The 25,412-nt window shown below is 40.2% G+C and overlaps 1 protein-coding gene across 1 annotated transcript; it reads left to right on the top strand.

Moving 5' to 3' along the window:
• Positions 1-1,019: 1,019 nt before the first annotated feature.
• LOC143295086 (uncharacterized) lies at positions 1,020-10,809 on the top strand. Its single transcript, XM_076606651.1, has 2 exons — positions 1,020-1,498; positions 10,491-10,809. The coding sequence occupies exons 1-2, from the start codon at positions 1,242-1,244 to the stop codon at positions 10,657-10,659; spliced, it is 426 nt and encodes a 141-aa protein (XP_076462766.1). The 5' UTR covers positions 1,020-1,241; the 3' UTR covers positions 10,660-10,809.
• The last annotated feature ends 14,603 nt before the right edge of the window (positions 10,810-25,412 follow it).

The following is a 25,412-nucleotide window of genomic DNA, read 5'->3' as shown; positions in this document are numbered from 1 at the left end:
TTTGCGATAACAAGCCCACTAATATGCACGGTGCAATAAAAATCACCGACAGACAGCAACTAGAGTCTGGACAGACCTTGCATTGACAACAACAGCAAACAACAACAAAAACAACAGGCACACACAGACCCCCACCCCACACAGACACAGACACACAAACACACAGACGCATACACACACACACAGACCCCCCCCCCCCATCCCCCCCCACCCCCCTCCACACACAGAGGTATGTTTTTAGTTCACGTTTCCAGCCTGGCCAATCCGAACGCCGAAACTCTCCACGTCGATGAATATACAGTTTGACGGGCATTGCTCCCTCTCCCAACCTTCAACAACACTCACCTTCTATGTTGTTGGGGACAGGGGGCGGGTGTAGGGGGAAGGGGGTGAGAGCGGGGGGGGGGGGGGGGGGGGTGGGGGGAGGAGAGGGGCCGAGTGTGGGGGGGGGCTGAAGGATGAGGGGAGGGAGGAGGGGCTGAGCGGTTGGAGTGAAGGCTTTTCGTCATGTCAACTGGAGCTGGGGGTTGGGGGTTCGCTCAGGTCTCGAAAGGCAGCAGCTTGGGAAGTGAACAGAGAGACCAACAGAGGACTCGTTTGTGGTGAAATTAATATCATGTTCTAAAATTCATCCCTGCTCATAACTATAGAAGTAGGGGGTTGTGGGGATTGCGGGGGTTGGGGGTGGGGGATAAAAAGCACACATGCTGGCCATAAATCATCATCAAGTTTCTTTCTCTCTCTCGCTTTCACGCTTTTAGTTTTCTTTTCTCCCTTCACCCCCCCCCCCCCCCCCCCCATCGTCCCCTGACTGGCACCCCAAGCCGTATGTGGAGGGATGACGTCAACAACCCCCTCCCTTCCCTTCTGCAAAACCGCAACTAACCCTCCCATCCCCCTTCCCCTCCGCCACGCCCGCTCCCCACTAACCGACACCTCCACCCCCACACACTCCCTCCCCACCCCTCAGACTGACAGACTATTATATAAACTGATAAAACCCAGGCTGGCTCAGTGTGACTCACAAGCAACGCTTTGAAACTCAAACAGTTCGCTGGATTTTTTAGGCAGAAGACTGCAATTGTTTTTGCTTTCTTCCCCACCCACCAAGTATCCTGTAGTAACTTGTACTTGTTTCTTGGAGGTTTTTTTTTCTTCTTTTTCTTCACCAACTGTAATTTGTTGTGAGAAATCACGGTAAAAAAAAAGAGAAAAAACATAAAAGAAAAAAAAGCTTCATAATGTGCAGCATTTTAAATATTGATGCAGTTGAGCTTGTGGTCTCGGCGATTCCACAAAAAACGGATTTTCCCTTTGCCAGTGTTTTCACTCTCAGTAAAGAAAACAACGAAATCGTACCCGTCGAAACTTTCAATGCAGATCCTGCAAAGAACGACCAACAAAACTATGAGGACATCATACAGAAGCTGACCCAGGACAGACAGGAGCCGTACTACATCGTGTGGAAGCTGGGTCGGACTCCGGTTTTAATGCTCATGTAAGTACAATGGTTTGTCGAGGCTGGCTGAGTAGTAACTATAGGCTTCACGCGCCTATATATATATATATATATAATATAAATATTAAATCCAGGTCCAGATGTCTTTGTATTTGGAATGGCGAACACACCAAAAAACAATCTTGGTTAATTCTATAACCTTTAAAACTGTTTTTGTGTTTTGGGTGGGTGGTGGTTTAAAAAGCTCTCATTTGCTCATGTTAGTCCTAAGTACATTCAAAAGGAAGGTTTGATTTGCACAGCAAGCGACAGCTGTTTCGTACTTAGAAGTGCTCATTGGCTTCCGTTGAATGCCCTTCGAACTAAATTTTGCAAAAATATACAGTGTCTTTGCGGAAAATAATTCAATGTCTAACACAGCACTTGTCCATTTCCAAAAACAAGATAACTATCCTTTCAAAAACTAGCCGGCCAGTTTCCGCCAAACACATATTTGTCCTTAGGAGATGTTTTGAACAATTATTCATGACTTCAAAAAAGAGAGGCAAGGCCTTCAAGACTCACTTGTGATACACACTTACTACAACAACTGAATCAAAACACACAAAAAATACAGTTGCAAAACAAAAGTCGTGCACCTTCCAACATAAAAATATAGACCACACAAAGTTGTGTTGGATTTCACATTGTTTATTTTATTTTTTTCACTTTTTTTTTCAAAATTAAAGTCACAAAGGAAAGAAAAAACCCAATCATTTCTCACTCACACTTGCTTCTGTTTAAATGAAAGAGGAAATGCACCTAAGTGTGACCAACAAACACAGACACACACAAGATAGGAAATAAAGTTAGGCTACATTTTATACATGTATAAATATATAAGATGTAACTGAACTTTTTGTTAAACTATTAAGTAATGCATTATAAGCTTAATCATAGAGAAAACAATTAATACAATGTTAAAAAACTCAATATGGGTATTATCAATGTGCCTGTCTGCTTTATGGTTACAATTAGTATTAGAAAAAATGACATTTGCAACGCATTTTCATCATATTACAGATTTTTGTGATACCCCTGATTCACTAAGATGCAATATATATATATATGATTACTTTCATAATCTAGACCATTTTTAAAACAGTCACTCTTTTTCTGGTGTAAACTTCAAAGTCATACACACAACTATTTGAGTATGCAGCTGTATTACATGCTCACACATGAAAGTCAAAATTCAAATGATATAGTTCAGTTACATTTTATACATGTATTTATATAGATACATATGATGTAATTGAACAGTGAACTTTTTACTATATATGAAAAACAAAAACTGTTAATTACTGAACTATAAGCTTATTATTGTTGAGAAAAAGTGTAATACAATGTGAAAAAATAAATACAGATATTAACAATGCGCATGCCTATTTGTTTCAAATAATTGTTCAAACTCAATTTTGCTTTTTGTTTAAGTGAAAAAGGATTCAATTTCATATAAGAAATAAAGTTCAGTTACATTCCATACACAAGATGGTTCAGCCCCCAGGAATGGATCAGTCAGGCCAGGGTCTGTTTCCCAGCAGTCTGAAATCAGTTATGCAGACTGCTATCAGTCATACTATAATATTGTTACAGAACCTGAAACACACACACATAGACACACACAGATACATACACATGTGAACACAACAAACAACTCTTTCATTTAATAAATATCTATGTATCCTCATGGATAAATATTTTTTCTTGTAATCTCTCTCCTCTCTCTCTCTCTCTCTCTCTCTCTCTCTCTCACACACACACACACACACATCTAATTCGGTAAATACATTTCACATTTGAATCTATTTTGTGCTCAAAACACGTGTACACAAACTATATGCTATTACAAATCTGAACACTGAAATATTTAATGTCATTAGCTGTACAGCTCTAGTGACATGGGGGTACAATCAGAACAATAATTGTGAAAACAATTACACAAAAAATCAAACAGAAAAAACAGCTTGTAGATAGATAAACTAACTCATGACCATCCATTTTTCAAGTGAATAATAGCAAAAATCTTTCTCTGTTTTTTTCTTTTTTTCCCCTTGTTTTTCCTTTTGATTATCTGGGTATTGAAGCTCTTAACACGTGTTACTTTTCTTTCAAATACTATATGCTTCAGCAATAAACTTCGCCAGTATCTTACTGTATCGTCATCAAAATTTATTTTCACTTCACCCGTGACATCCCTACTCCTTACAATACTTGTTTGGAAGATGATGCATTTATTACGAATATCATCATATGCTTTACAATCAAATAAAAAAATGTATTTCATCCTCTCCTTGGAACCCACACATTGGACAAGGGGAGAGTGTGTATGGGTCAGTATAAAACCACATCGGATGTGCGTTTAGACCAAGCGTTCTCAGTCTAAATCTGGCAATACTTATTCTGTGCCATCTATTTGTTACAACCCTGATATATTTTTCTGGCTCGAACATATTTTTAAAATTCAGAAACCAATAATATTTTTCAGAACTTTCCAATTTAGAATGCCAATTTTGTTTATATGAAGCTATAAGTCTATCATTAAATTCCGAAATAAAGCCCTCTTCAAATCCCCCTCCCTGACACATCCACACCATCCCAAATCCATGCATAGTTAAAATCTTTTTCACAAAGAATGCCCAGTTTTCTTTTCCCTTGTCCTGTTCGACGAATAACATTTCATATGCCTGTCTACAGATTCTTGATATTGGCAGCCTTAATAACTTCAACCAATACTTTATGCATTTAACATATGATTTTACAAATAAATGTTATTTACCAGTTTCTCCGTACATTAATGTATTTGACGCATGCATGGCACTTGCAGAAAACGTTTGATGCATATATATATATATACATGAATCAATAGAATTTAGTTTACGCAAAGATCTCAGAATTTCCATTACCCCCTTTTTCCCCTTTCTACATGTTTCTGAAATCATACTTTTCAAACTCATTTTCGTTGTAAATAATATGCCCAGATATTTGTAAGAATTTATTATTTTTAAATCTGTTGACCCATAATTCCACTTCTCATGCTGAGAGAGATGACCCCACTTTCTAAATACTATCACATTAGTTTTGTCAAGATTTACAGTTAATGCTAAATGGTCTGCTTCTTGTTTCAACATGTTTAACTGATTTTGAAGTCCCACAGCTGTGCTGGACAAAAGCATTATATCATCTGCAAACAACATAAGAAAAATTTCAACCGCTCCTTGAATCATTTGTTTTCCGTGTTTCCCTTTTTTGGTTATCTCTATGGCTTATTCATTGATAAAAAAAAAGAAAAAAAGAAGAGAAAACATTAGTGGGCTCAATAAGCATCCCTGCTTCACTCCTCTTGGACAGTCAAATACTTCTGAATATACACATAAATAACGCACACACGCCAGGACTGAATCATACACACCACGTAGAGCCATATGCAGCTTACCATCCACTCCAATCCAACACTATCTTGTAATCATGACAGAATACTACACACATCTTAGAGTACTGAGAATCAGTGAAACACTGTAACCTTCATCAGTGACAGCAAATGAGAAAGAACACGTCATATGCACTCACTAGAACATTCTGGAACAAACTATTTGTGTCCCGAGACGTCATTGACTGTGACTTTAAGAAGAATCAAATGGAACACTGCTCCAAGCATATGACGACATTGCAATTATTTAGATCAATCATAGCGAGCTGTGACTAACATGTTAAAGCAATAACTGAACAAAGAATTGACTGAACAAAGTAATAACTGAACATACTCATATAACACAAGTAATGTGTCGCACAATTTACAGATCAACACATTCTACACACTAGTACTTAGCAGCGAGATATCCACCGTTGTGCGAACACACACGACACACACACTGCCCGCGACACAGCAAGAGAGAAAGAGAGCAGGCTCTGGCCAGATGACTGACCAGGTATGAAGTGACCACTCATCACTCACTGTGCCAATTTATGCAAGTTAAGCAGACTGCAAAGACAGTCATGTGTGCTGCAAAGCAGATCGGCACAAACCGGGCCAAATCAGATGACAACTGTGTTTCTTACAAGGTGTTCAGTGACAGATTTCTAAATGATTCCTGAACCGATTTACGTCGGATAAGTTGCAAAAGAAAAAGCTCAATGCCTACTTCCTAATGAGTATAAAATGAAGCATTGATTATTTACGCTAAATTTATAATCTTGATTAAAGTCACCTGAACAGGGTCAGTTTTAACGAGCTCATTGTTGAAAATTACAAACTGCGTTAAATCAGTTTAACATAGGCAAACATAAATGGAACAGATTTTAAGATGGAATCGTGATGATTCTGCCAGTATATAATACTTGTACTTTACTGATCCGACAAAAGAGACATTAATCAAATACGGTGGAGCAGAAACACAGATTCCAGCTCAGCCAATAGCATACCGTGACACTGGTTGAACAGCGAGTGTGTGGCGAGAAGGACAGAATGACGTAAGCTTAGCATCAGCTGAAATCTTTAGACTGACGAACGATTAACTGAAATCAAACACGCTTCTAACTGCTTTAAGGGTGTGTCTAAGCACAACAAATATAACATTACAGTAAACGATACCTACTCTAAAATTAATACATGTTCGGAGCAGTGTAGAATGGGCATGGGTTATTCAAATTTGGAATGGCATCGTGCTTTATGCCTGAGTCATTGAAAGACAGCAGGTATGCTGTGACTACAAAAATGGCGTCTGCTACAGCTGAGCTTTCGGCTTGCACTGTGAATTGAACTAAGGTTATTTGCAGCCAGCTAAGCACTTGGCTACAGTAGTTTGCACAATACTGAACATTTTCACAGCAATTAATATTATTGCTAATGGTTCAACCCCCTGGAGTGGATCAGTCAGGCCAAGATCTGTTTCCCAGCAGTCTAAAATCAGTTATGTAGACTGCTATCAGTTATACTATGTCATTGTTACAGAGCCTAACACACACACACACACACACACATGAACACAACAAACAACTTTCATTTATCATATATCTATTATTCTAGCTCATGAATATAGAATTTTCTCTTGTAATCTCTCTCTGTCTCTCTCTCATACACATCTAATTTAGTAAATGCATTCCACATTTAAAACTATTTTGTGCTCAAAACATGTGTACACAAACTACATAATATTACACATTGTATTACTGTAATGTCACTGTACTCTCTCTCTCTCTCTCTCTTTGTGTGTGTGTGTGTGTTTGTGTGTGTGTGTGTGTGTTTGTGTGTGTGTGTGTGTGTCCGTGAGTGTCTGTGAGTGTGTCCATGTGTTTGAATTATTTATCTATTCATTTATAAATGTACGTGTCATCATTATTCACATTATCTTCTTTCCTTTTCCCTAATATATTCTTTTAAAAAATCTATTTGTTTGCTTATTCATTCATTTATTTGTTTATTTATTTATTTATTTATCTATTCATTTATTTATTATTTATTTATTTACTCATCCATTCATTCATTTATCTCATTTCGTTTCATTTTATTTTCCCTCAAGTCAAAGCTTGACTAAGCACGTCGGGTTAGGCTGCTGTCAGGCATCTGCTTAACAGATGTGGTGTAGCATATAAAAAAAAAAAATTGTCCCAATGCATTGACGTTTTCATGAGCAACAATTCGATATCAAAGTTCAAAATTCACAAGACATGTTACAGTATAAATCTATATTGAATTATATGATATGAATAATGTTAATTCAACCCTATTTGTTGTTCAGGATGGCCGTGTTTCAATGGGTAACGGACTTTACAAAGGCGCGTGACACTGACCGTGTTGTCTAGCCCGGTGTTGTCGTCGTAGTGCAGTGTAGTCTCTGGATCTGGATCTGGATTTCTACGTTGCAGGAGCCAGTATTGGCTATCGTCGTAACGGAAAACTGTGGGCACGCTTGAGAGACACACAAAATTAAAATAATTTTGTACAAAGACTATTCCTTGATGGTGAAGAAAGGGTAGTGCCGCCAGCCTTTGCTAACAGTCCAGGAAAGGGATGGCTAAAAACACACATATATAGATTTAATGAGTGGTTGGGACAGGCCATGATGGTGATCCACTGTGTGCTGATGGTGCTGCGCTGGCGGGGCCTGCTATGATGGCTTCATCAGATAGCTGATTCCACTCTGCTAGTAGTCTGCCGCTGTTGCAGAAGCTGAGGCATTGGCGAGTTGTCAGACTGGCCAGTTTTGAGGATGGATAGCTGACTGACTTCACCAGTGGTTGCTGTCTCTGCCGTTGTTGTCAAACACAGTGTGTAACAAGCATCGTCTGCTACAAGCATGACTCACATCAGCCTCGGGGTAAATGCCGCCCCATTTTACCATCTAGTTTTATAGTTTAAAAGTTGATAGGAAAATTGAGTATTTTGTTAAACTAATAACATGTAGAGCCAAGTACAAGTACTTCTAAACGTCGTATGAAGTGAAAAGGACAAGACTGGAAATTTTCACGTTTCATCAAGGGTATTAACTCTCATAGTTTATTATTTTTAACTGTCAAAGAATTGGCGATTCCGATTGATTTTGTTGATATTTTTATGGCAGTTTGGGGCATAATCCAGTAAGTGATGAGGCGTTCACAAATTTTCTCTGAATAAATATTTAACGGTCTCCTCCAACTTTCCATCACATGTTATCGTGTATTGTCGATTGAATATTGGATTGAACGGGCAGATCAACTGCTTGAAACAAAATGTCGTCCTTCGCAGTCGCGAGAATATGAGCACGCACTTTGAATATGTATACATATGTGTACGCAATTGATTTTTGCCCACGACCTTCAGGGCTCAGCCAATAGATCTATAAAATCCACTCGTAGTATTGATTTTAGTAGCTTCCGAAAAAGACCACTTGGGCGATTGAATATAGTGATAGCCCTGTACACTGAGAGTAAAACTCACAAGCTTTTAAAGTGTTGATTATAACTTTAAAATGTAATGTTTGAGACGAGAACGATCAGTTTAAAGCAGATTAAAACCCCTAGCATTAATTACAGATTAATTTCCTTTTTTTACTAGCTGCACCAAAGAGATGCACCAGAAATATAAACTCCCTGCCTAGCAAAAGAAGTTCCTGTTTGAACTTAAAAAAAAAAAAAAAAAAAAGACTGCTGTTGATGCTGTGTCAAAATATCAGAACAAAGTACCAAGTTTAGTGAATTAAAAAAATATAAATATATCAGTAAATTCATTTTGCATATAATTCGGCTTCTTTTTTTATATTTTTTATGCCCATCCCAGAGCTAAGATGCAATATTGTTTTAAACAAGATGACTGAAAGAACTGAATTTTTCCTATTTTTATGCCAAATTTGGTGTCAACTGACAAAATATTTGCAGAGAAAATGACAATGTTAAAGTTTAACACACACACACACACACACACACACACACACACAGACAACCGAACACCGAGTTAAAATATAGACGCACTTTGTTTACACAAGTGAGTTAAAAAGAGGTGGCAACGACGCGTTCTCACTGAGGAGAGCAGCCCGAACTTTCACACAGAGAAATATGTTGTGATAAAACGACTAATACAATACAATACAATACAATACAATACAATACGATACATACAATACAATGAATACAATGCAATGTCATACCATAACCGATTAAGAAAAAAAATATGTTACCCAAATCGGCATTTATACATACATACATACATCTCTCTCTCTCTCTCTCTCTCTCTCTCTCTCTATATATAATATATATATATATATATACATATATTACGACACGAAATGACAAACATGGCTGAATACAATACAATACAATACAATGCACACAATGCAATACAATAAATACAACGCATCTTTATTCGTCCAGCATGGTGCAGTCCATCTTCCACGCTGACCGAATCCTACACTGATCGCAGGAGAGAAACCCAACCCCGGGCCAAAGACACTGCCTCTCGTTAAATTCAAACGCTCCAGACTGGCACGCCAAGTCGTTCTCCTGCGACTGAACGAACCCAAGAGAAGAGTGTCAAGGTCAGGGGACCAGCCTGCTCCCTTCATACTGACTTCTTCTCCTTCTTCGTTCGTGGATCGTGGGCTGCAACTCCTACGTTCACTCGTATATACACGAGTAAGCATTTACGTGTATGACCGTTTCTACCCCGCAATGTAGGCAGCCATACTTCCGTTTTCGGGGGTGCGCATGCTGGGTATATTCTCGTTTCCATAACCCACCGAAAGATTGACATGGATTACTGGATCTTTAACGTTGCGTATTTGATCTTCTGCTTTCCGTGTACACACGAAGGGGGTTCAGACACTAACAGGTCTGCACATAATATGTTGACCTGGGAGATAGGAAAAATCTCCGCTCTTTAACCACCAGGCGCCGCTACCGAGATTCGAACCCGGGACCCTCAGATAGAAAGTCCAACGCTTTAACCATTCCGCTGTTGCGCCCGTCCCTTGATCCTGAGAAAACACAGCGATAGCCGACCAGAGTCACACATGGCTGGGAGACTTCGTTTCTTCCGCCAGAGCTGTATGATCCCTTCAGAACGTGAGGCAGGAGTCACGACGCGCCCGGTCAATTGTTGCAACACAATACACAACAGACATGTAGGTAATCGTCTGGAACCTAGTTTCTTTTTATTACCATTCTTCGCACCCCTGCCAGACAAGGCTAGTCCAAGACCTTTCAGTTTTTGGTGTTTTTTTTTTTCTTTTGGTGGCCGTGCTTGCCCGCAAGATCACGGAGTACATTGTATTACTCTTTTTTTTTTCTTTTCATTAGTTTCCATTATAAGAAAGAAAAGAAAAAAAGAAGCTCTATACGTGTCACTTTCGTTGGCTGGAAAAGGCAAGAAAAGAGAACCAAACACACACACACACACACACACACACACACACACGGTCTTGAGCAATCAATTTTCTATGTGTGTGATTTCATACTTATGGCCAGATACTGATATGCCAGTGTGCACGAAAATGACGCATCATGGGTTGTTTATTCACAGATGCATGGAACAGCTTTCAGTTCGTGTAAAGATGTTGTTCCGGAATGGTCAACACACACTAGAGGAGAAGCTGCCGTCTCTTCCCTCCATCTTCGCGAGATGCATGGCTGATCTGGAGTACAAGAACTTCATCAAGTTGGTTCCAGGGGTACAAGAACCACTTCCCTGATGCATTGTACTGTCCTGTTCACATCTGGTGTGGCTCCGTGTGTTTCGATCAGTAGAAAAAAAACAAAAACAAAAACCAAAGCAAAAAACAAACAAAAACAAACAAACACCCCCCCCCAAAAAAAAAAAAAAAACAAAGCAAAAACAACAACCAAGAACAAAACAAAACAAAAAAAACAAACAAACAAAAAAACAACAACAACAGCAAACAGACAAACAAACAAACAAACAAAAAACATGCTTTATTTCATTTTATTTCCTATTTTGTTCTATGGGTGTAGGGAGGATGGGCTCAGGCCAGTGTCAATGCTGTTATCGAATTAAACAGCTTTCCAGATTGAATGCCATGGCCTCTGGAATGGTCTTGATGGAGGGATTGTTGTTGTTGTTGTTGTTGTTTTCATGGATCAATGAGTATAGAACTTGCACACTCTGGTTTTGCATTTATTTCACCAGAAAATTGTTCTTACTTCTGAAATCTCACTTTTTTGCTTTCTTTTGATCATGACCAGTATCTTTATCATGGCCAAATAATTTTTTTTTTAAATCATAGCCAATAGTTTTTATCATAGCCAATATATTTATCATAGCCAATATTTCTATCATAGCCAATATCGTTATCATAGCCAATATCTTTATCATGAACAACATCTATATCATGGCCAGTGTCTTCGACCTTGTTATTCGCCACTGTTGCTTTAGATCAGTGACTGAAGGAGATTACTTACATGGACGTACGACAAACTTGGTTATCGGTTTGTCAATGCTGAGGGACCACGGTCATGAAATCCTGTCTGATTCACCCTCCAGCATTATATCTGCAGAAAACTCTCTTTAAAATAAAAAAAATCTTTATTATTTTATTTTATAGAAACAATGCTTGCGCAGAATGGTTGACAGATGACAGACGGTAACTTTGAGTTTGATAACGTGTTATATATCTACTAATGTAATAAGGAATGGTGAATTTTTTTTTATGTACACTTCTGTCAGACGTCTTGACTTGAGAGCACTTCAAACTGTCTGCCAATGCAGTGAAGTAAGTGTCAATATTTTGGCCAGATCTGAATGCGGCCAGAACTAGTTTGCACCACACACATGAACTACGCTTCAGATCTTTCATATCACCACGTGAGTTACAGAACACTACTTTGTAGACCACTGATTTGATTTTTGAAGTTTTGTTGGCAACTTGCTGCATAGTTTGCAAAATAGTTAGCTAATAACTAATAGCTAATGAATATGATAAATAACTATTTAGAATTCATTTTGATATATCTACACTCTTGTTTATTTTTGCATGTTTGTTCAGTTGCTTCCGTTTTATATTTGTAGTTCGTTGGTTCCCCCCCCCCCCCCCCCACCCCCTATTTGTTTTTGATAGATAGCTTGATGTAAAAAAGAAAAAAAAAAAGAAAAGCAGCTCTTGCGTTTTCAATTCACCTTCATAAAATACAATTTTGACTTTTACTTTTTTTTTCACTTCATGCTGCTGTTTCTCTCTACTTTATTAATAAACTTCATTGAACTGGTTCAGTGTGGTTGTGAAAGGTATGCTGGTATGTGTGATAGCAGAAGATGCAACATTTCTGAAAAGAGACAGGGGAGGGGTGTATGTGTGGGGGGGAGTGGGGGGGGGGGGAGGATGTGAGGGAGGGGGGGGGGGGCCTGATCAGGAAGGCGGCACCTCCCAGACAGTTCCAGTTTCATGGAAGTGCCAAAGCGTGCGGTATGATCCATATATGCGACACCAAAACCTGCTTCAAAAGAAAAGAACTGATGCCAGAACCACGAAAATAAAACACACAAAACCCCCACAAAAAACAGCACGTTGTCAGGGCTTTGACAGCCTACCATAGGTACGTGTAAAACACGTTGCACTAAATGAATTAAGTTTTGTGAAATGGTCTGCACTTTCATGACAAATAAGCCCACAGTGTGAAGGAATCCAACACATTTCGATATCGGTTCCTCTCATTTGAATACAGTGAATCAAAAAAGAATTATTTCAAAAAATTAATGTGTGTGTGTGTGTGTGTGTGTGTGTGTGAGCGGGGGAAATTCGCAATGTGTATGTGAATCTAACCCAAGGACACTCGCGTCCTCCGTATATTTGGAGACATTACCCAAGGCCACCATTCAAAGGAAGCTATCAGAGCTCTTTGTTCAACGTGTCCTTGCTCAATGCATTACTCAGCTGTCCACTCACTCGTCACAGACACTGAGCCCTTGCTGAGCGAGGCGAACCGTGCTCCAGTTTCTTGATGTAAACACCACACGCACGTGTAACACGTTAGCACTAAATGACATCAGACAAAAAAACCCCAGAAAGACCAACAACGACAATGGATGAGTAACTGCACAATCAAAGAAAAAAAAAATACAATGAGGTCAATAACTGAAACACAATGAGAACTAAAATGATCCTCGCTCAGCAAACCAGTACACACCAACACGCAGATACACCCACACACAAACACGCACACTCGCACACACGCACACACACACACACACACACACACACAACACGTGCACATACACACACACACGCGCGCGTGCTCGCGCGCGCGCGCACATACACACACACACACACACAAACACGTACACACACGCACACACGCACACACACACACACACAAACACGCACACCCACCGCCCCCCCTCCCCCCTGTCCCCCCCTACACACACACCCATGTACATGTCACATACACTCATAGACACAAATACATACAGTACCCATACCCGAAGAGATGCATCATAACACATGCACCAGTTCGCAGTCTCACAGTCATCCAGTATGTACCCGTAGACAGGAGAGTTAGTTGCATTCAGAAAAAAACAAACAAACAAACCAAAAAATACATCAGCACGCACCCACTTCAGCACACACACAGGCAATAGGATCAACCATCTCAGGGGAGGAGGCTAGGGAACTTGGGGGATGGTGGGGGGCTGGGGGAGGAAGTGAAAGGGAGTCCTGTCTGAGATGACTCTGGCACCAGATTTCAGTTCCATTTTTTTTTCAGTTTCTCAAGGAGGCGGTACTGCGTTCGGAATACATTCTTAAACTCCACACCGCATCTGCTGGACAGATGCTTGACCAGCAGCATCACCCAGCGCACTTAGGCACTGGGTACATGCATATAGGGCAGGTATACCTAATTGTGAACGATCCAGTCAAAGCGACCAGCTCAACGTGTGTACTGTAAAGATAACATGTCGTACGATAGTCGAACGTAGTTCTTTTGTTTTTGAAAGCTTTCTCCAACTGGTTGCATCATTAAAAGTTCGTCTGCTCACTCTTTTCAACGTTTTGTCGACGTTTGAAATAGCAGGGGTGCCTGAGGGTAAATGTAAACGGTCCAGTCTAATTGCGAACGATGGGTTTGGGTACGTGTAGATTGTTAAAACAGAAGCAGGTCTTTTACTCATAAGACATAACATATTATTGGAACATCGCACCTGACTGTTGTATTAAGTTGGTTTTTAATACATGCACACAAACACACAAACAAACATTTAAACGCACACACCCCACATCGCACACAAACACACCCTTTTGAGAGTGATCAGTAAATGTGCAGCATCGTTCGCAAATAGGCTCACTTCAAAAAATATCCTATGGTCTAATTGCAAACGACACTATTTTGTAGATTCCTGTCAAAACTGATGTTCTGATCTGTCACCAATATGCTTTCTTAAAATCTCCCAGCACTGGTAATGTTAATTCAACATATCCGATCAAATAAACTATTTTAAACTGTGTCAAAGTTCAAGTCCTACAACTTGCTTCAATTGATTTTAGGATTTTAGGAGCACATTTGTAACCCTGGTCGGCAGTGATGCACGAAGAGAAGAAAGAGCGCGGAAACAGTCAGAAATAGCTGCTGTTTGACTGGTTCTTGGAAATGGATATTCATTAACTCACTCAGTACGGCCAGTCCTCTCTTCTCCTCTACATAGACCCCTCGGATGTCCAGTGGGTGTCTGAATGATCCAACCTTTAGCTTCCGTCGTCAGAATTGTGGTATTCTTTGTCAACATTCACGTCTTCAGTATAAGAGCCTTCCGCTTGCAATATTTTGATGATGGTAATTGGGGTGAAACGCTGTTAACGTCGTCTCTTTCGCCGTTCGTATGGAAAGAGTTAAGGTATTAGAAATAGGTCGAAGCAGATGTTAGATTGTGAAAAATGCAACCGTTAAGAACACTTTGAAGTGGGGCGGTATACAAATCGTTCGCAATTACATGCTGTTCGCAATTACCCATACCTACCCTATACTTTTGCATCCTTTTCAGAGTTGATTTCTTCCATAGAGTGTTGCCAGATGACAAAACTCATGCTGCCGTGGGGATTCTGATTCAGTGCGGCCAAGTGCCAGCTGTACGCTGGACCTCAGTATATCGTCTTATCCGATTGACTTGACGCTCAGTTTGATTTCAGTCAAACTTGGGAGGGGGTGGGGGGCTGGGGGGGGCGGGGGGAGGGCGAGACCCAGAGTTCGAACCCACACCCCTCACAGACTCTGTATGGGCAGATAAAAGTCTTAACCATTCTGGCGCCTCCCTTCATAGTACCTTGGTACATCGGCACCACAAAGGCAGGTGGTTATGAGGGATTGGGCCCAGCTCCCTCAACCTTGACACACATGGACCACAGTAGATTTTGTTTCGTGCACACTGAGTAGATAACTGTGCCAGAAGCTCTTGAATGGAAACTACCACCAAGAACAAAAGTATGTTCAAATTGAAATTGAAATGATATATATATAAACGTGAAGAGCGTGAAAGCCGAAGTTGGGCATTTAAACACCGTTTTCCAAATCAATAGACATTAGCTTTGTGTGTGTAAATAAATCTTTCAGCACAGTACATTCAGTGATTACATACACTCTTTATACACGGAATCGAATCGAATAAAACTGGTCTGGGTTTGCATATGGGCACTGACTGACTGAAACCATTTATTGTCAGATTAACTGTTTGTTGTACTGACATTTTCGCAACCATTTGAATAAAATATTAACTGAGCAACACAAGGAAATTCTGATTTGAGGAAGGTATGATTTAAAAAACCCCAAAAAACAACAAAAAACAAACAAACAAAAAACAAAACAAAAACAAAAAACAAAAACAAAAACCAACAAAAAAAAAACACACACACACACACAAACAAACAAACAAACATATTTAACAAATCAAGGTACCAAATTTCATTAATATCATTATCTCCAAAAAAAAATATTCTAACGCACCCACATACTCACATACGTTTCTCCCCCACCCTCTCTCTACATACATCCATGCATGCACACAAGTGCCCATTATAATTCCCCTACCTCATTCCCCTGCCCACTCACTCACACACACACACACACACACACACACACACACACACATACACACACACACACACACTCACACTGTCTCTCACTCTTTCTCATCAAATTAAGGTTTCGTAATGTAATCAAGACGACATATTACATGTTAGGGTCGAACAGTTCCACTAATTAGAAAAATGGGAACTTTGCTCTACAAGTAAATCTGACGCTATCACCCAAAACGAAACACTACTTTGGATTAAATAAAACAGAGGGGAACCTCTGCAACAGAAAGGGGATGAAACAAATTAGAAAAACCGACCAATTGGATGGCTTTTAATTAGGTCAACTGCGGTTTTTGTCAGAGACCAACCTTTTTATTTGCTAGGGTGAAAAACGCTGGACATGACTAATGGAAGATTAAAGGATGTAATCATATCATGAAGGGGTTTGAAATGTAAATGTGTATCAGGACATTCGAGCAAAAAATGTGGGATGTCAAGGGTCTTTGTGTCTCCCTGTTTCTATTTCCAGCTTATGATTACTACTTCGAAATCTGAAGAAGCTGATAACATAATTATCAGGCATTTGACTTATATATTTTTCTCTACCAAATCCACTTTTGAAATTTCGATAAAACAAACATTTACTACTCGCCTCTAGAGCATGTCTCCATAGATTTTGAAAACTATCTCTCAAGGCAGTGTTGACATTCTTGCAGAAAGATTCCCTCTCCAAGAAGAATTGAGCATCCCAAACACAGTCATACCCTGCTTCTATTAAAATTTGTCTGATACAACTCATCCATTTTGAAGAATAAATACCATTTCGATATAAGTCAAGTAATATCAAATATATTTTCCCAGAATATTTTTCTGTGTTTGATATTACTAAGCTGGTCCAAAATCGAACTAATCTCATTTTCACTAACACACTAATTGGATAAATACCAGTTTCTCCATAAACAATTTGGGTCAGAGTATTTCTGTTCAGTTTGAACAAGCGTTTCAAAAATTTCAATTCTAATTTTTCAAGTATATCTACATTTTCATAACCCCATATTTCTGCACCATACAACAAAATAGGAACAATCATAGACTGGTACATGTCCAGAATGATATGTAAAGGTAAATCTTGATTTCTGGCTGACTGAAGTAACGAAAACATAGCTTTTTGGCCCTGTTCATAAATCATTTTTTTAGCTTTATAAAAAGTTCCGTTTCTACTAAATTCGATGCCAAGATATTTAAAAGAATCAACAACATCCAAACATGCATCACCAAATTTAAAAACAGGCTTTAGCTTGTTTGTAGAATTAAATATCATCACTTTAGTTTTCTTTACATTGACCACTAGTTTCCATTCTAAACAATATTTGTGAAAAACATTGAGGGACTGCTGTAATCCTTCTTTCGTCTCTGAAAGTAAAATTGTGTCATCTGCATACAGCAGTACAAATAATCGCATGTAATTATCTAACTCTGAAATGTTAACATTCAATAAAAGATCAACAGATGGACTCTTATGCTCAGTCAAATACAACTCTAAATCATTGAGATACAGAGAAAAAAGCAAAGGCGAGAGATTTTCTCCTTGTCGTACACCCTTACAAATGCTAAAGAAATCAGATTTTTCACCATTTAAAAACACACATGACTTAATTCTATCATACATGTTCATTATGACACGCAAAATTTTACCATTCACGCCTTCATGAACAAGTTTTTGCCATAACCCACTTCTCCAAACTGAATCAAAGGCTTTTTTAAAATCAACAAAAGTACAGTAAAGTTTCTTCTTTTTCATGGAGAAAATATCAATAAGTGATTTCAAAACAAACATTTGATCTAATGTAGAATGGGACTGTCTAAATCCTGCTTGGGCTCCTGAAAGTATATTGTTTGTATTGATATAATCAGTCAGTCTAGCATTTAACACTGTAGTGAATAGTTTTACAACACAGCTGAGCAAAGTTATCCCCCTATAATTATCACAGTCAAGTGTATCACCTTTGCCTTTATACAATGGCAATATCAAGCCGGATACCCATTTTTCTGGTACAACACCTTCGTCCAGTATCTTGTTAAATAATTTACAGTATGTTTCTGTCAGCAAAGGAACGCTGTTGATGAGATATTCATTACGAATCATGTCTTCACCGGCACTTTTGCCATTCTTCAGTCTTTTGATGGCTGAAGTAATTTCATCTTCAGTAATACATGCATTTAAAATATAATCATTATCCTCTAAATTGATAATGTGCATTGCCGTTGTACTGTCAATATGTTCATTATCATTAACGTTAAGGTTGCTGAAATGGTGAAACATGTCTTCTAAGTTTATGGGACAAGATGTTTTCTTTTTCTTTTTAAACCTATTCCATAGTTCCCTTGAATTGCTTTTGCGTAAACTTCGTAGTTCTCTGTGCCATTGTTTTCTCCACGTCTTTTCTGCTTTCTTTAAAACGGACTTGTAACTTTTGCTGACTCTTTCGAGCGTGTCTCTATTTTTACTAGAATTTCTTTTTTTTACTCTGTGTTTAGCTTTAAAATACTCTGATCGGCTTCGTTTGCATGTGGAATCAAACCAGCTGCGACTATCTCTGTGTTTTGTCTTAGAAGCACGAATTTGATATGTCCCGAGAGTATCACACACACACACACACACACACACACACACACACACACACACACACACACACACACACACACACACAACACAACACAACACAACACACACACAACACAACACACACACAACACACACACACACACACACACACACACACACACACACACACACACACACACACACAGAGTTGAGATGGATGAAATATAGATTGATTCATTTCCCACTACCCCTAACCCCGGACAAAAAATAAAGGGGGGTTTTCAGGCTTGTGGAGGGAAAACGGGACAATACATCAGCTGATCGTCTCATTTGGCAGAATACACCACTGTTCTTTTCTTCCTCCAAATGTAGATTATGTCTGATGTGTGGCTTGACCAAACAGTTGATAAGGACATTGTAAATATGAATGCGGATTTCACTACCAAACACCATTCACATTTGTATTTCATGGAACATGATTGTGAGTACTATGCCAAATGCTGTTCACTATTATTTGTATTAGTGATATGAAACGTGTGACATTTTCATGAGGCCCGACAGGTTTTTTTCTTTTCTTTTTTGGATTGATATGGATACTTATATAAAGCCTATCCTCAGTCGGAGACCAAGCTCTAAGCGCTGTACGAATACGGGGTCATTTGCACAACAGGCTGCCTACGTGGGTAGAGCCGACTGACGGCTGTCACTTGACGCTCATTATTCGTTTCCTGTGTCATTCAGTCAGATTTCAGGCACGCACACACAATCAGACAGACATGTAACATTTTACGTGTATGACCGTTTTCTTCATTTACCCCCACCACGTAGGCAGCCATACTCCGTTTTCGGGGGTGTGCATGCTGGGTATGTTCTTGTTTCCACAACCCACCGAACGCTGACATGGATTACGGGATCTTTGACGTACGTATTTGATCTTCTGCTTGCGTATACACACGGAGTGGGTTCAGGCACAAGTAGGTCTGCACATATGTTGACCTGGGAGATCGGAAAAATCCCCACCCACCATTTACCCACCAGGCGCCGTTAATGATAATAATAATAATGGATACTTATATAGTACACTATCCAGAAATCTGCTCTAGTTGCTTTACAAAAACGTTTTTGTTAATAATAAACATTACATCTATGTTACATACACACACCAAAATGTGACTACACACACACACACACACACACACACACGCACGCGCGCGCGCGCGCGCGCACACACACACACACACACACACACACACTGCATACATACATTTTAACATACATGTGTATCTAACAGCTACCCTAACACATACGCACACATAGGCAGGCACAAACTTACATAAACACACGCACACACAATACACATTCATATACATGCATGTAGTTATGTACACATACATATGTATACACACATCGTCAAGCACAGCTAACGCAAAGGAAGTGGACCTGCCACAATTGAACTTATTGCTGAGGGAAAAGGTGAGTTTTGAGACGAGATTTAAAAGATGCGAGGGAATCAGAATGACGGAGGTTATCAGGGAGCTTGTTCCACGTCTTTGGCGATTGAAAAGAAAACGATCTGTGTCCATAGGTCTTACTTCTGACGTGAGGTATCCTGAGAAGTCGAATATCAGAGGAAGAACGGAGCTGGCGAGACGGGGTATAGATATGGAGGAGTTCAGAAAGATACTTGGGGCCAGATCCGTTGACTGCAGAAAAGGTCAGAGTGGATAGCTCATAGTCTATTTGATCAGAAACAGGCAACCAGTGGAGAGACTGAAGGAGAGGAGAAACATGGTCAAATTTAGAAGCTCTGCAAATGAGTATGGCAGCGTTATTCTGAATTCGTTGGAGTCTGTCTAACAGATATTTGGGAAGGCCGGCCAAAAGAGAGTTGCAGTAATCCAATCTTGAGAGAACCAGAGAGCATACAAGTGTCTTGGTTGCATCGGTTGAGAGATAGTGGCGGATAGAGCTGATTCTACGCAGTTCCAAATAGTCAACTTTACAGATATTCGAAATGTGCTGTTGGAAGGAAAGAGACTGGTCTAGGATTACACCAAGACTGCGAACAGAAGGAGAAAGTGAAACAGGTGTGCTATTGATCAGAACAGAGTCAGGAAAGGAAGGATGTTGACGAAATTTCTTTGGACAGGTTATCATAAATTCAGTCTTATCATCATTTAGCTGCAGCTTGTTGAGAGTCATCCAGTCCTTTAGGCCAGCAATGCACTCCTGTGTTTGTCACCAGTGCATCAAATTCAGCTATGGAAGCCGACTGATAAAGTTGTGTGTCATCAGCAAAGCTCTCATGCGACATCGCATGATGACTGATGACATCCGACACAGGAGCCGCATACAGCACGAAAAGAACAGAACCTAGGACGGACCCCTGTGGGACACCATATTTCAAGGCAGATACTCTAGAGTATCTACCATTTACACATACTTTCTGTGTACGATCTGATAGGCAAGACGTGATCCATGCTAGTGCAGTGTCACGAACACCAAAGGAAGTTTTTAGTCTGATCAAGACGATAGAGTGGTCGATAGTGTCAAAAGCTGCTGACAAATCTAAGACAGCGAGAACTGATATCTTATCCTCATCAGATCCGGAAAGCAAATCATTCACTATTCTAAGAAGGGCCGTTTCGCAACTATGACCACGTGTATAAGCTGTCTGGTGGGAATTAAGTAAACCATTTTGTTCCAGATGAGCTAAGAGCTGAGACAATATGATCTTTTCTAGCAGTTTTGATAAAAATGACAGATTAGAGACAGGTCGATAATTTTTCAAACAATTATGATCCAAAGATGGTTTCTTGATGAGTGGACGTACAACAGCAGATTTGAAGCTTTTAGGGAAACAAACAGTAAGGAAGAATTGATGACATGAGTAATATGTGGCAGTAGAACATCAATACATTCAACCAACAAAAAAGACGGGACATGGTCAAGCTCACAGGATTTCGGACAAGCGTTCAGACACACTTTCTTCACAAAATCTTCAGTAACTGGTTGGAAACAATGTAAAACAGGACCACTGTACACGCGTTCTTGAACGGGTAAAGAAGGAGACACAACAGAGTCAAGCTTCTCACGAATGCATGATATTTTGCCGGTGAAGAAATCAGAAAACTTTTGAGGGAGTTCCTGCACCGAAAATGTTGTAGGGAGAGGAGTGTTTTTCATTTTACCTAGTAGATTGTTCGTAGCGTTGAAAAGCTGTTTGGCTGTGGTGCATACAAGGATTTTAGAAGAGTAGAACTTTGACTTTGCCCTGTCAACAATGTTTGTTACACTATTCCTGGCTGTCTGAAAAATGTCCCTACTGACGGTCAAACTAGTGGCACGCCAGTGCCTCTCAGCTCTCCTTCTCTCCCGCATGGCCTCCAACAGCTCTGGTCCCACAGTGTTGTACCAAGGCGACGGGGTACGACTGGAGATCAGGCACCGAGTCGACGGGGCGTGCCTGTCGAGTACAGCGCGTAGGACAGTGGATAGTCAGCAGGTCAGCTTTAAATAAGTCTAAGTCAATTGAGGTCAGTGTGCGCACCTCCCTATACACACGGGGCGTGGGAGGTTTGGTGAGGTTCAGATGACACGTCACACTGTGATGGTCGGAGGACAGGGTGTGATCGACGGTGGTAGACTTCAGGAGGCAGTCCTCATTTCTGTGCAACACCCAATCGACGATGTGACCACGATTGTGTGTAGGCTCCGTTACAGACTGGTTAAGATCGAACAAACTGACAATTTCAAGTAATTTAGAGGTATAAAACTGTGTGGGTGAATCAAAATGAAAATTAAAGTCACTGACAATAAGTAGGGAGCCTGGTAAACTGTTAGCGTATTCTAAGAAGTCCGGAAACTGTTCTATGAATATCGTATCAGAAAGTTTATTTTTCTTGTTTGGTGGCGGACGGTAGAGGCAGAACACATTGAGGTGGGAATGTGGCAGTGACAGTGAAAGCTGGGCCAGTTCAAAGGAGGCATGGTTGAAGGGGAAGGCGGTTGTGTACGTTGTGTGTGGGAGCAGCCTGTCTGACACAACGAAGGCGATTCCTCCCCCGCAAGTTGTTGTAACAGGAGGGAAGGAGGTGGTAGTGTAGCCAGGGGGAGCGAGATCTCGACACTTAGCTTCATCCCCAGTACTACGAACCCAAGTTTCTGTGATACACAGGACGTCGAGGCTGATCGATAGCAGATGTTCGTTGATCGCTGAGCGTTTGAGGCGAGGACCAACTGACTGGGCGTTGAACAGATCTAGAGAAATGTGAGCTGAGCGGTGGGAGGGAAAGCAGGACAGAGGTACACGAATAAGGTTATTAAAGTTGATGCATTTAACAGTATAGTTCCGAGATTCGAACCCGGGGCCCTCAGATTGAAAGCCCAACGCTTTAACCACTAGGCTATTGCGCTCGTCGATTGGAAGAACAATGCCAAATGCTATTCACTGTATTTGTATTAGTGACATGAAACATGTGACATTTTCATGAGCCGGGAGAAAAAAACAACAACCCAACAACAACAACAACAAAAAAACAGCAGCAGTTAATGGCACAACGGATCGAGTCAGCTGGCTGAATTGCTGAATAGAACACGAGGTATGTATGTAAGTGACTGAATACTGTACCTGCGTTACCAAAGTACTGCTCTCTGTTCCGTAAAGAAAGCATTCCTACGCGCTAAAAAAAACCATAATAATAAAGGTCGGTCCCCATTGACGGGAGAAAGTTATGCTGACAAAATGCACACTCCACCTCCTGTGCTTTAAAAAACAAGAACAAAACAAAACAAAACAAAACAAACAAAAACAACAACAACAAAAAAAAAAAAAAAAAAAAAAAAAAAAAAAAAAAAACCGGAAAAAATGTTCGACCAGGAAGAAATCAGGCAAAGGACAGGAAAACATAAACAAGAGACAAAGTTATGTATGTTCTAATCGATCTGTATCAGAGCCACCAAGATGGTTTTTTTTGGGGGGTATGGTGTTGTCATGGCAGTATTGAAAGAAACTCAGAAACCTCTCTGGCAAGAGAGTCATTGATCTATGTCTGACTTTCAGTGAAGCGACAAAAATTGTTGTTTGTTTCTTGAGTCAGCATGAATGTGGTATATGTATAAGCTATGGCATCCCTGACGGTACCGTTCAGAACATTCAGAACTGTGCTTTAACTCAGTCCATTCCAGATACGAGTTAACTCACTCAGTACGGCCAGTCCTCTCTTCTCCTCTACACAGACCCCTCGGATGTTCAGTGAGTGTCTGAATGACCCAACCTTTAGCTTCCGTCGTCAGAATTGTGGTATTCTTTGTCAACATTCACGTCTTCAGTATAAGAGCCTTCCGCTTGCAATATTTTGATGATAGTAATTGGGGTGAAACGCTGTTAACGTCGTCTCTTTCGCCGTTCGTATGGAGAGAGTTAACTCATTCTACTCCAGGTACGAGATATAACTCGTACCATGATTACTTCCCCTGTGGACCAGGTACGAGTATACTTGTACCAACACACTAATCTAATTTCGTTCATTCTTGCTTGGTACAGTCGGCATTCTAAACTGAACTGTTTAGTAATTACGGAAGCATGAAAACGAAACTTTGTTTGACCGATTAAAATCAAAATTCTCCATCTGTTTTTGTTGTTTTAGTGAGCCATTCTTTTTTTCTTTTTCTTTTTTTCTGCAGTGGTCTCACGTAGTGCTGGTCTAGGGGAGTTGTAGCAGGCGTGTAGCTGTGGGGTGGAATGGGTTAAAGCTAATGTTGAAGAGATTTAAAAAAAAAAAAAAAAGAAGTCATTTTACTCCTCTCCTTGAGAAACTTCACTGGTTGACTACCTATCACGAGATAAATTGCAGACTTGCTACCTTGCGTTTCAATGGCACAATGGCACAGAACACACTAAGTGCACCCACAGACAAACTAGCTTTCGATATACACCCCTTCTAGACCCTGCTGATAGCAGAGTGTTGACAATTCCTCTAAGAAACTAAAATAACAACAACAAAAAAAACAACAACCCAACCACAGCAACAACGAACAAACCCAAGAACAGCGCTCTTTCTTCAATCTTGTGTGTGTGTGTGTGTGTGTGTGTGTGTGTGTGTGTAGTTGTTTTCTTGTTTGTATGTCGCCATGCTATTTTGTGTGCGCCGGGTATGTCGTACCTGAATGAATGCATACTTGTGTATGTAGAACACTTCTCGTCGTAAGAGCGCCGAGCTCCCTGTTGCGAGTGCTTGTCTGCATTGTGATTGCACACACACACACACACACACACACACACACACACACACATCACATCACACTACACCACACTACACTACACAACAACACACACACTTTGAATTTTTTAGATCCTTTATTGTTGTGTCTATACACCTTCCATTTACGGTTTTCATGACATATAAATCATGATTCGGACGGATGATTCTGATTCACACACACACAGACACACACACACACACACACACGTGTGTACGCGCACGTTTTTCGTGGTGTGCATATCCTGTGTCTTCATTAACTCACTCAGTACGGCCAGTCCTCTCTTCTCCTCTACACAGACCCCTCGGATGTCCAGTGGGTGTCTGAATGACCCAACCTTTAGCTTCCGTCGTCAGAATTGTGGTATTCTTTGTCAAAATTCACGTCTTCAGTATAAGAGCCTTCCGCTTGCAATATTTTGATGATGGTAATTGGGGTGAAACGCTGTTAACGTCGTCTCTTTCGCCGTTCGTATGGAAAGAGTTAAAAAGAAACTCGTGGTCTGTATGGTTCTATTCATCATGTCACGGATGTAAACGTAGCCATAGCTGGCCCTTAAATG

The sequence above is a fragment of the Babylonia areolata genome, chromosome 20, assembly GCF_041734735.1.
Source record: "Babylonia areolata isolate BAREFJ2019XMU chromosome 20, ASM4173473v1, whole genome shotgun sequence".
Lineage (NCBI taxonomy): Eukaryota > Metazoa > Mollusca > Gastropoda > Neogastropoda > Buccinidae > Babylonia > Babylonia areolata.
This window is presented reverse-complemented; position numbering and strand designations above follow the sequence as displayed.

Excerpts from the sequence above, each read along its gene's own strand:
- LOC143295086 (XM_076606651.1), top strand. The coding sequence starts at position 1,242 with ATGTGCAGCATTTTAAATATTGATGCAGTTGAGCTTGTGGTCTCGGCG. Across the intron at positions 1,499-10,490 it reads ACTCCGGTTTTAATGCTCAT|ATGCATGGAACAGCTTTCAG; the intron begins GTAAGTACAATG and ends GTTTATTCACAG.